Consider the following 13037-nt stretch of genomic DNA (forward strand, 5'->3'; position numbering starts at 1 on the left):
CCAATGCAGCTATTTCTTAACTGCCCTCCAAAGTGGCCCAGTTAGCCCCTCAGCAGATAGAGATGGGCATAAAATGTTGGCCTCGCCCACATCCCATGAAAGAATAAAAAATATTCTAGATTGTAACAGCTGCTGACATTAAAGAGATAACACATCGTCTACTGGTCTCTTGCAAACTTTTTTTATTCATTCACAGGATGAGGACATCACTTATTGCAGGCCAGCATTTATTGTCCATCCTTAATTGTCAACCACATTGCAGTGTGTCGTTAAGAGTCAACCACATTGCAGTGTGTCTAGAGTCACATGTAGGCCAGACTAGGTAAGGATGGCAGATTTTCTCCCTAAAGGACCAACAATCGACAATGGATTTATGGTTATCATTAAACCTTTAATTCCGGATTATTTGTTTAATTGAATTCAATTTCGACCAGCTGTACTGGCAGGATTTGACCCTGGGTCCTCAGAACATTACCTAGATCAACAGTCTGGCGATAATACCACTAGGCCACTGCATCTCCATCTTCAATCTGTGTTTTCCAAACCAGCCGCTACTGAAACTCTTTCTCCAAGCGGACGACAGCCAGCGGCGAGAGGATTTTGTAAACCTCTGCCAAATATCCTCGGAGGTCGAACAGAATGGGATTTCAACAAATGGATCCCAGAGTATTGCAGCTGTGGGAGGCCAGTTGCCCCATCTTCGCAGAGCTATGGAAAAATGTTGCTGAGGTGTAGCACAAATGATCCAAGCACAAGTACAGGCTTGTATGCCTTGCACAGCCTGCAGACTGAGCCCCACTCTCTGCAACTCTGCAACAGTTTCCTGACCCACAGGCCACAATCAGTGAAGACTGGGGACAATATTTCATCCTCACTAACACTCAACACTGGAGTCCCCCAGGGGTGCGTACTCAGCCCCCTACTGTACTCACTGTATACCCATGACTGCGTCACCAAAATACCTGACTAATGCCATTTACAAGTTCACTGATGACACCACCATAGTCAATCGAATCTCAGATGGCGATGAAACACACTACAGACGGGAGGTGAAAGACTTGGAAAAATGGTGCACTGAGAACAACCTAGCTCTCAATGCTGGCAAAACCAAGGAACTCATTATTGACTTTCGGCAGGATGTTACTCATGCCTCCCTACACATTAACAGCACAGAGGAGGAACGAGTGGAAAGTGTAAAGTTCCTGGGAGTGGTCATGTCAACTCACTGGTTACTAAGGCCCAACAACATCTCTTCTTTGTCAGGCAGCTGAGGAAATGTGGCATGATGGCAATTTTTATAGGTGCATCGAGAGCATTCTGTCTGGTTGTATCACTACCTGGTATGGCAACTGTACCATTCAAGATCAGAGACGGTTACAGAGAGTGATGAACTCAGCCCAGCCAATCACAAAGGCCAACCTCCCATCTATAGAATCCATCTACCAAGCCCACTGTCAAGGAAAGGCCGCCAGCATTCTCAAAGATCCATCCCACCCTGGCAATGTTTTTCTATAACCTCTACCACTGGGGAGAAGGTACAGAAGCCTGAACACGCACCAGCCAGTTTCAAAACAGTTCCTACCCTATTGTTGTTAGAATACTGAATGTACTCACAAACTCTTCACATTTGCCTGTACCTGTTTTTTTTTTGCTGCTGTTTACCTATTATTTACTTATCTATGCTACTTAACTCTGTGATCTGCCTGTATTGCTCGCAAAACAAGGCTTTTCACTGTGCCTCGGTACACGTGACAGTAAATTCAATTCAAATCAATTCAAAGAGACAACCTGATGAGGCTGAGCAACTGGGTAAGATGTCAGAGGTTTAAACATCAGTCCGTAGGGATAACGAGGAAGCAATAAAGAGTTGAGGGCATAAACTTACCACATCATCCTCTCTGTCCTGCAAACTGGAAGTGTGGTGCCTCAGGACTAAAATGGTGAGGAGCAGATAGATCACACCAAAAATGGTGTGAAGCCACAGCAAGTTATTCCTGCAACATCATGTGAAAAGTCAGACCACAGAAATCATTGCATTTCACAGGCAATTCACAGTCACGGTGGCTGTAAAACTGTGGTTTCAATTTTATGTGTTATCAGGCCCAGTGTAATCTGATGTCAGGCCCAGTGTAATCTGATCCACACACGATCGAAGGACTGCCAACTGGGATTAAGCCTATTCCCAGAGGTTCAATCTCATGACTTCTCCCAGGATTCTTGTCCTGTGACATACTGCCTTCATAAACCAATTGGAGAACAATCAACTCACTACCCAGACAACCTCTCCTCCCTTTATCGACACTTATAGATCTGGTAAGGAAACTGTAAAAAAAAAGTAATCTTAATAATTTTTATCCAAGATTGTACACAGCAGTGACTTGGAGACTCGACACCAATCCTAGAGATCATCGTGTCACAGGGCTGATGGGAGGCCTGGGGCCTGCACGGGGCAGGGCTGATGGGAGGCCCAAGGCATGCAGGGGCACTGCTGATGGGAGCCCCAAAGCCTGCATGGGGCAGGGCTGAGGGGAGGTCTGGGGCCTGCATGGGGCAGGGCTGATGGGAGGCCTCGGGCCTGCATGGGGCACGGCTGATGGGAGAACTGGGGTTTGTATAGCACGGAACTGACAGGAAGAAGAGGGTCTGCACAAGCAGTAATGGCAGGAGGCTTCAGGACCATATAGAGCAGCATTGACGGGAGAGCGTAGGCTTTTCAGAAATATCAATTACTACTAGTCCTTAGTTTTGTTGAAAAAAACCAAGTAGCTTATAAATCAGGTTTTTAAAAATCATTTAATTGTTTAAATTCACAGGGATTTTACCACCGGATGGCAATTAGCAGTAGGAGACCAAACTAACTTGAGTCTAATAGTCCTGGACCTCAAAGACCCACAGGAGGGTTCCCAAATGGACATCCATTTCCAGGACATGGCAGCCCTGGAGGAACGTCCTAAGGGGACATTTGAAAAAAATTGTCACTTTCTTTGAACAGTTTTCCTTCATTACGCTTAAAAAATATTGAAGAAAGGTGAAGGGTCAAGGGTCAGTCAGTTGGGTAATGAGACTTTTAGTTTTCCATTGGACATCGGCAAGATTCCATGCGTGGGCTGGAGCTGGGGGTGGGAGGAGCCATGTGACAATGCTAACACAAGAAGAATTAATGACAGTTGGCAATCTGAACCTAGAGGGGAAGAGATCAAATCTCACTCTGGCATATTAGAAAACTTTATTTAGGAAGTATTGGGTAGACCGGAAAATGATAATATTAAAACACAATGGGTTTATGAACATTACCTTGGTCTGGCAATGTGAGACTCCAAAGCTTACTATTAGTTTTTAATGAACTCAGTGCAACTAGAGAAGGGTAATGTGTTTGCCCTTTTCAGTATCATCCACAAACTTGGAACAAAACAGATAAAGCACCAAACTGTCTCTCAATGAGGTTCTCCTGACATGGAAGTTTCTAGAATTGATTCTTGGAAAACGCAGGAAGGTGAAATTGAAGATGAACAGTCCAGCCATGATCTCATTCAATGGTGGGAGTAGACTCGATGGGCTGAATGGCCATCTATTTCTGTTCCAATGTTTTCTGGTCTGTATGCAATTGGTTGATCTCAGAAGATTGCAGGGAGGGGAGGGAGATCGTTTTTTTTAATATCTTCTTATTGTCACAAAATGACAAACTGCCTCATTTCACAAGATGAGAAATTAGCCCATCTTAGTTCATCCATTCTGGATGCCCCTCATAGATCTCTGGTTCTGTTATTCCTTTGGTAATCAGTTCCATGTCTTAATCACACCATGTGTGATGATAAGTTTCCTAACATCAATCCTAAATTTGCCTTTAACTGACTTTAATGTCTCTAATCTACCAGAACTCACTGTCTGCCTACACACTCAATAAAGGTCACACATATTTATAATCTCCCAGGTGAAACATACAGACTTGGAGTAATCACAGAGGCTGGATAGGCTTTTTTCACTAGAGCGTAGGAGGTTGAGAAATGGCTTTATAGGTTTATAAAATCATGCAGGATATAGATAAGGTGAATGGCAGGTATAGAACATAGAACAATACAGCACAGAACAGGCCCTTCGGCCCACGATGTTATGCCGAACATTTGTCCTAGCTTAAGCACCTATCCAATTGCCGCTTAATGGTCACCAATGATTCTGACTCTGCCACTCCCACAGGCAGCGCATTCCATGCCCCCACCACTCTCTGGGTAAAGAACCTACCCCTGACATCCCCCCCATACCTTCCACCCTTCACCTTAAATTTATGTCCCCTTATGTATCTTTTCCCTAGGGTGGTGATTTTAAGACAACAGGGCACACGTTTAAGAGGAAAAAGATTTTAAAAAGACACGAGGGACAATTTTTTTTAACAGAGAGAGCTGTTCATGAAATGAACTTCCAGCAGATGTGGTGGATGCAGGTACAGTTACAAGGTTTTAAAGACATTTGGAAAAGTTCATGAGTAAGAAATGTTTGGTGGGATATGGGCCAAGCACAAGCAGTTGGGACTAGTTTAGTTAGGGATTATGGTTGACATGGATTGGTTGGATGAAAGGGTTTGTTTCCGTGCTATATGACTGTATAAATAAAGACCATTTTACTGAAAAGGGAACTACAAATATTCTCCGCAAACAAAAGGAATATGGCCAGGCTTGCAGTCTTTGTTTAAATTTGGACCGAAGGGTCTGTTTCCATGCTGTACATCTCTATGACTTTAAATCCAATAATTCCCTCACTGCCATCTCCATGGCACCTAGAGTCAATCAGCACCTTTTTGTCCTGCAGTTAAAATTGTTGTCAGTGTTTGAAATTTGGCATTCTTGTGTTTGTCCTGATGTGTGCAAGATGAACAACTTTGACACTATCAGCAATACACAGGCTAGAATGCCACACTACAAGTTGGAATAACCTGTAACACGCACGGATGGAGTTCACTGATAAACCATGGCCAAATCTCTCGAGTCAAATAAGTGATGACAGGTCTAGGTGACATCAGCACCAAAGCCACATCATTCACATTTGGTCATTCAGTCCCAACTCCACACTTACTTGGTCTTCATGTTCCCTATTGTTGTTCTTCCAAAACTTTGGGGATCTTGGTCTGCAAGTTTCAAAAATAAAATAGGAATTGTGTTTTTCCAACATTCTATCCCATGTCAAGCACACAGAGCAATTTGCAATGACAGTCAGTAACTGGAGTTCACACCAATTCGTATCATCACCCTGTACAAACGAACAACAATGAGGAACAACAGAACTTGCATTCATATAGCATTTTTCACAATCTCCGCACGTGCCAAAGCACCTGACAGCTAATTAAGTGTTTTTAATTCATACATAGCGTGTTCATTACTGTGTGCTCTGAGGACTGATTCACTCAGTTAGCTGGACACCTAGTTTGCGATATAGAGTGACATTTGAACAGTAGGTTTTAACACCATCACCAACTGAGGTTACCGTGAACGACTCTCCTTCTCAACTTCGTCCCCCCCCCACCTGAGGCACGGTGACCCGTAGGTTAAACTTCCACTAGTCATCTCCCTCTAATGAGAGAGCTGCCCTATGGTCTGGTAATGCTACAGCATTTCACCTTACCCTTAGCTGTATTACTGGTAAGATTGGTATTTAATGGCCATCCCTAACTGCCCTTTAAAAGGTTAACTGTATCCTTGAATGAGGCCATTTCAGCAGACAGCTAAGCATCGGCCAATACAATGTTAGGAAATGTTAGTGCAATATATTGATTGGTAGATCAGGGCCAATGGACTCCTCCCATTTATTTAGATTCATAGGGTTGTACAGCAACTCCAATCCAACTCATCCATGCCGACTAGATATCCTAAATTAATCTAGTCCCATTTGCCCATATTGGCCTATATTCCTCTAAATTCTTCCTATTCATATACCCATCCAGATGTCTTTTAAAATGTTAACCTCCACCACTTCCTCTGGCAACTCATTCCATACGCCATCTGTGTGAAAAGGTTGCCCATTAGGTCCCTTTTAAAACTTTGTCCTCTTACCCTATGCCCTCTAGTTTTTTACTCCCCTACCCTGGGAAAAAGACTTTGCCTATTTATCCTATCCATACCCCTCATGATTTTATAAACCTCTATAAGGTCACCCCTCAGCCTCCGACGCTCCAGGGAAAATAGCTCCAGCCTATTCAGCCCATCCCCATAGCTCAAATCCTCCAACCCTGGCAACATCCTTGTAAATCTTTTCTAAACCCTTTCAAGTTCAACAACTCATTAGAATGCTCACTATCGCAGGATAAACAAGTTTATTCCCCACTGGAATGAGATCTTATCTTTAATGCTGGTGGTCGTGGTCTGCCTCACACAAAGAGAAACATCTTTTCACTATCCATTTGTGTGTGAGACACCTACCCTATTGAACCCTTTCTGAAATGGGAAGGCCTCTACCAGTTCACTGCTCAGCTTTGTCTTTTCTACAGGAAGGCACCTCAATCAGTTCCATTCATCAAACCCCACCTACCCAGCAAACTGCCAGAGAGGTTCACGGGTAAAATGATGGCCACAGACATGACACTTATTGCTACCAGCAGGACGATGAGGTGACGTTGGAAACTTAAGTAGTGGATGGCATCCTCTCCACATTTCTCCTGCATCTCGTTGTCCCTGCAAGAAACACAAAAAACAGAGGGGGTCAGCATCATCGTGGTAAATCTTTTCTGAACCCTCTCCAGCTTAATAATATCCTTTCAAAACAGGGCAACCAACTGAAGAGGCCTCTCCAAATCCTGTACAGCCTCAACATAACATCTCAACTCCTTCACTCAAAGGTCAAAACTCCAAAGACCTATCTGAGCCTTCCTTTAAAGATTTTGGAATATTGTGTGCAGTTCTGGTCTCCCTCCTATCGGAATGATATTGTGAAACTTGAAAGGGTTCAGAAAAGATTTACAAGGAAGTTGCCAAGGTTGGAGGGTTTGACCTATAGGGAGAGGCTGAACAGGCTGAGGCTGTTTTCCCTGGAGCGTGACCTGATGGAGGTTTATAAAATTATGAGGGGCATGGATAGGATAAATAGACAAAGTCTTTTCCCTGGGGTGGGGGAGTCCAGAACTAGACAGTATAGTTTTTGGGTGAGAGGGGAAAGATATAAAAGAGACCTAAAGGACAACTTTTACACGCAGTTGGTAGTACGTGTATGGAATGCGCTGCCAGAGGAAGTGGTGGAGGCTAGTACAATGACAACATTTAAAAGGCATTTGGATGGGTATATGAATAAGAAGGGTTTGGAGGGATATGGGCCAAGTGCTGGCAAATGGGACTAGCTTAATTTAGGGTATCTGGTCAGTGTGGATGAGTTGGACCGAAGGGTCTGTTTCCATGCTGCGCAGCTCTATGACTGTATGACTGTAACCGCTCAGCCTCCATCGCAGGAATCCAGTGAGCTCTGTCTGAACTGTTTCAAATGCAATCATGTCCTTTCACAAGGAAAAAGAGACCAAGGCTGTACACAATATTCCAGATGTGGCCTCACCAGCTGAAGTAAATCTCTCAGATTTTTTTTACATTCTACCCCCATCACAATAAACACCAACATTTCAACTGCCTTCCTAATCTTTACCTGCACCTGCAGACTAACTTCTTGTGATTCATGTACCAAGACCCCCAGATCCCTCTGCACCAACAAGCTTCATATCAATTGTACTGACAGCGGGTTTGAGAGAAAGGGTCTTACCCTGTGTCACCTTCCACCAACACCTTCAATGGTAGTGACCAATTTCCATGATCCCCCTCCCTCCTTTTAAAGTTCCACACTTGAGATCTGCGATGGTCACATTTCTTGTGGGTGGTGGAACAGCTGATAGACCACGTACATTCCGGTTTGAGGAAATGACTCTTATATTCCCAATTCATTCCACCAAAGTCACATTCCAGCAGTGGAGCTTCCCACTGGCTTTGACTCCTCCTGAGTGACATTCCCTCAGCTGAGCCAGGTGTGTGTGTGTGTGTCAATCTGTATGTGCATCTGTGTGTATGTGTGTCTGTATGTCTGTGTGTGCGTATGTGTCTGTGGGTGCATCTATGTGTGTCTGTGTATAAGTGTGTATGTGTCTGTGCATCTGTGTATGGAGTCCAATGGTTGATGTGCCATTTGACCGGGACAGGAATAGTGTAGGATAGGTGGGCTTCAGATTGGTTCCACAGGTCGGCGCAACATCAACGGCTGAAGGGCCTGTACTGTACTGTAATGTTCTATGTTCTATGAAGCTCAGAGCTGGAATAGGCCATTCAGCCCTGCTCCATCATTCAGTGTGATCTTGGCTGATCCTCCATCTCAATGCCATGTTCCCAATTTCTCCCCATACCTCTTGATGCCGCTAAAATCTAAATATTTATCCAACTGTTCCTTGAGTATATTCAGCGACTTGGCCCCCACAGGTTCACTACCTTTTGAGTGCAGAAATGTTTCCTCATCTCATCCCTAAATGGTCCACCCCATGTCCTGAGTCTGTGACCCCTGCATCTAGACTCCTCAATCGGGGAAACATTCTCCTTGCATCTAGTCTGTCCAACCCTGTAGGAATTTTATATCTCAATAAGAATCACTCTCATTCATCTAAACTCTAGATAATACAGGCCAATCTCTCCTCACAGGACAGAACTTGTGCCAGCCAAGTGAATCTCTGCTTCACCCAAACTAAGGCAAGGACATCCTGCCTTACACAGAGAGTCCAAAACTGGATATGCATTTTCTGCACTCAAATCCTCTTGCAAATGAAGGCTAATATATCATTGGCCTTCCTAATTGCTTGCTGCACTTGTCTACTTTCATTGACTAGTGGACAAGGGCACCCAGATCCCTTTGTATATTTACATTTCCCAATGTGTCACCATTTCAATATGACTCCACCTTTCTGGTATAAACCCGAGTGCATAACTTCACACTGAACAACTTTGTACTGAATATACCGCTTTTCATGTCCTCACCTCTCCCCCACTACCCACCCCCATCACTCCAAAATAAAAAGATGGTCATCATTGGGACAAGAAGGTCAGACACTCACTTCATGGTAAAGGTGTTAGTCAGCCACGAGCAGAAACCCTGCAAGTGAAAACAAAACTCGCTCAAGCATTTATCACACAACGAGATTCAGAACACCCAACAGATCACTGAGAGTGTGAGGGTACAGGCCACAGGGTAAATGTAGCTCATCCCCCACGTGCAGACACGAGCCCAGGAGCAGGTTGGACCCAAGGTCTAACACTCACCTGTCATGGCTCAGTGGCCAGCTTAATCCCCAACACGCCACACCCCACCCCCCCCTCCCCCGATCAGGTTAGGTGGGCACCGGTCCGAATTGAAGTTGACCTCGCTCAGAGGAGGGATTACAACAGGACCTGGTCTTGTTTCCCTCAAGTGGATGTGACAAACACGCCAAAACACCAATGTTGAAGAGAAGCTGTCTGCGATCTCCTGATCCTACACCCAACATCACACAAAACAAAAACACAATGACCTGGCTACACATGGCTGTTTGTGGAAGCTTTCTGTGCGTGCATCGACTGCCTCATTTTCGATGCCACAGCACAGTCTATGTAAGAGTGGGAGTAGGCCATTCAGCCCAACATGAATGCTACATCAGTCAATTAGATCATGGCTGATCATCTCGATTCCCACTCATCCTCACAATATCCCTCAGTGTCATTAGCCTTCCTGAGGGGTATCAATTTCAGTCTTGAACCTGCTCAATTGATTGTGTTTTCAAAGAAAATTCCAAAGATTCACCACCCTCCTCGTTTCAGTCTTAAATCTCCTGAGATGATGCCTCTGGTCCTAGAGTCACCAGACAGGGCACACACCCTATTGCTTACACCCACTCGGTCACTCTGTGAGAATTCTCTCAATTTCATTCTTTGAACCTCTTGAAGTATAAAGAGGGACAGGGGATAATATCCAAAGTGAGGGTAGGACAAGTGACTCCTTACTACTCACAGCATCTTTGATACTTTGTTCCGTGAATGAAGAGTGTCTTTTGTATCTTCTGGGTGAACCCTCGGCCTCACTGTAAAACAGAACGGCTCAAGTTCAGCGACAGCGTGACGTCATGGGGTCAGCCATTATTTATTTAATTACACCAACCCAAAGTGAGTTTCACATTTGCCCTCCCTTACTCATCTTCCAAAAGGCACAAGGTCAGGCCGGGGCTGGGGTTGGGGATAAATGATTTCACAGGGCCTTTCTGACTGGGACATCCATTACAGGAGCCAGGGCTCTTAACGTCAAGAGTAGACGTCAGAGGATGTCGTAGACTGAACACAAACACACACAAACAACCTCTCACACAGACATAGGCACATACATATATACATACATACACAAACACACAATGTCACACAAACAAATACATACATAAGGCATAGATACACATACACAGAATCTCACTTTCTCTCTCTCTCACACACGCACACACACAAACACAATTAAATAAAAGAAAAAAACTGCTGATTATGAGATCTAAAACTGAAACAGAATTTGCTTGTCAGACCTGACAGCAGCTTGGAAAAGGTGCCATTTCAGACGAAGATGGGTTTTTTCAGGGGGTATGGGGGACTGTGATCAGACAGGTGGAGACAGAGCCCAGAGGGAGTGAAATGAAAGGGGTAGACAGACAAGGGGATAGACACAGAATCTCTCTCTGTCTCTCTCTCTCTCTCTCACACACACACACTCACCCAGAGTGACCATTTCCTGGGGAATAAATGATGGTACACTTCGACTTGTAAGGGGTGAGCCTGTGAGAGGAGGTGGATGGGGAAAATGCAGGCAAGACAGAGAACGACCAGGGGTGCTGGTGCGTAAGTGACAGATGCAAGGGAGGGGACAGGTGATGTGAAAGTCTAATGTTGGGGAGTGAGCACTAATAGGAGAGTATAGAGGATCACGAAGTTAGGACAAACTGTCCCCTCTTACCCAGTGACACAAAACCTAAGCCACAGGATTAGCCAGTGCAAACACAGCAGTCCCAGTGAATCAGGCATTGTTCACCCTGATAGACATAGACACATCATGGCCTCTCCCACAGCCACTTCTGCCCCTCACATCATCACCGATGCCACATGCTCAGTGACTTCCGCCACCCCTACTGCCGTGTCTGCCACCACTTCCGCCCCCACCAGCGCCACTCACCTGCATTCTGCTGACACGCCCCCCACAGACCCCACTGTCACTATCCCCACCCCCCCAGAACCCCGAGGGGAGCACTACCCCTGCTGATGACTCCACCCCCATTCCCCCCACCATCACACCCACTCCAGGTACCGGCTCCGACCCCACTCCCAGCTCTACACCCACACCAGCTCCCAGGTCCCAGCCCTGCCGAGTTTTCACCATCCCCCCCAGACCTCCCCCTCACTGAGGACGAACGATCAGTCCTCAGCAAAGGACTCACCTTCATCCCCCTCCGTCCACGCATCAATGAATTTAATACACGCCGTGACATCGAACACTTCTTCCGTCGCCTCCGCCTCCGAGCTTACTTTCACAATCAGGACTCCCGCCCACCTTCCGAGGACCCCTTCGCCCACCTCCAACACACTGCATCCACTTGGACACCCCGTGCTGGCCTAATACCTGCCTTCGACCTCTTCATTTCCAACTGCCGCCAGGACATTAACCGCCTCAACCTGTCGACCCCCCTCCCCCACTCCAACCTCTCACCCTCACAACGCGCAGCTCTCCAATCCCTCTGCTCCAATCCTGACCTCACCATCAAGCCAGCGGATAAAGGGGGCGCAGTGGTAGTCTGGCGCACTGACCTCTACACCGCTGAAGCCAAACGCCAACTCGAGGACACCTCTTCCTACTGCCCACTCGACCATGACCCCACCCCCATCACCAAACCATCATCTCCCAGACCATACAGAACCTCATCACCTCAGGAGATCTCCCACCCACAGCTTCCAACCTCATAGTCCGGGAACCCCGCACTGCCCGGTTCTACCTCCTTCCCAAGATCCACAAGCCTGACCATCCTGGCTGACCCATTGTCTCAGCATGCTCCTGTCCCACTGAACTCATCTCTACCTACCTCGACACTGTCCTATCCCCCCTAGTCCAGGAACTCCCCACATACGTTCGAGACACCACCCATGCCCTCCACCTCATCCAAGACTTCCGTTTCCCCGGCCCCTAACGCCTCATCTTCACCATGGATATCCAATCCCTCTACACCTCCATCCGCCATGACCAGGGCCTCCAAGCCCTCCATTTTTTCCTCTCCAGACGTTCCCAACAGTACCCCTCCACCGACACTCACATTCGTTTGGCCGAACTGGTCCTCACCCTTAACAATTTCTCCTTTGAATCCTCCCACTTCCTCCAGACCAAAGGGGTAGCCATGGGCACACGTATGGGCCCCAGCTATGCCTGTCTCTTTGTTGGCTACGTAGAACAGTTGATCTTCTGTAATTACACTGGCACCACTCCCCACCTCTTCCTCCGCTACAGTGATGACTGCATTGGCGCCACCTCGTGCTCCCGCGGGGAGGTTGAGCAATTCATCAACTTCACCAACACATTCCACCCTGACCTTAAATTTACCTGGACCATCTCTGACACCTCCCTCCCCTTCCTGGACCTCTCCATCTCCATTAGTGAAGACCAACTTGACATTGACATTTTTTACAAACCCACCGACTCCAACAGCTACCTGGATTACACCTCTTCCCACCCTTTCTCTTGCAAAAATGCCATCCCATATTCCCAATTCCTCCGCCTCCGCCGTATCTGCTCCCAGGAGGACCAGTTCCACCACAGAACACACCAGATTGCCTCCTTCTTTAGAGACCGCAATTTCCCTTCCCACGTGGTTAAAGGTGCCCTCCAACGCATCTCGTCCACATCCCGCACCTCCGCCCTCAGACCGCACCCCTCCAAGGGTGTAACAAGGACAGAACCCCCCTGGTGCTCACCTTCCACCCTACCAAACTTCGCATAAACCAAATCATCCGCCGACATTTCCGCCACCTCCAAACAGACCCCAC

General features: G+C 46.6%; 1 protein-coding gene across 2 annotated transcripts in view; it reads right to left on the minus strand.

Moving 5' to 3' along the window:
• LOC122548519 (mechanosensitive cation channel TMEM63B-like) overlaps positions 1 to 13037 on the minus strand; it is a 68625-nt gene that overhangs the window by 36116 nt on the left and 19472 nt on the right. For both annotated transcript variants that reach the window (XM_087984157.1, XM_087984164.1), the window contains exons 4-8: positions 9988 to 10057; positions 9059 to 9096; positions 6517 to 6659; positions 5068 to 5119; positions 1886 to 1994 (exon numbers count right to left, since the gene is read on the minus strand). In XM_087984157.1, coding sequence (XP_087840283.1) covers positions 1886 to 1994; positions 5068 to 5119; positions 6517 to 6659; positions 9059 to 9096; positions 9988 to 10057 — 412 coding nt within the window. The remainder of the gene's footprint in view (positions 1 to 1885; positions 1995 to 5067; positions 5120 to 6516; positions 6660 to 9058; positions 9097 to 9987; positions 10058 to 13037) is intronic.

This window comes from Chiloscyllium plagiosum, unplaced genomic scaffold (assembly GCF_037043375.1).
Source record: "Chiloscyllium plagiosum isolate Xiang-an unplaced genomic scaffold, Cpla_swu_hap1 HiC_scaffold_3, whole genome shotgun sequence".
NCBI classification, from domain to species: domain Eukaryota; kingdom Metazoa; phylum Chordata; class Chondrichthyes; order Orectolobiformes; family Hemiscylliidae; genus Chiloscyllium; species Chiloscyllium plagiosum.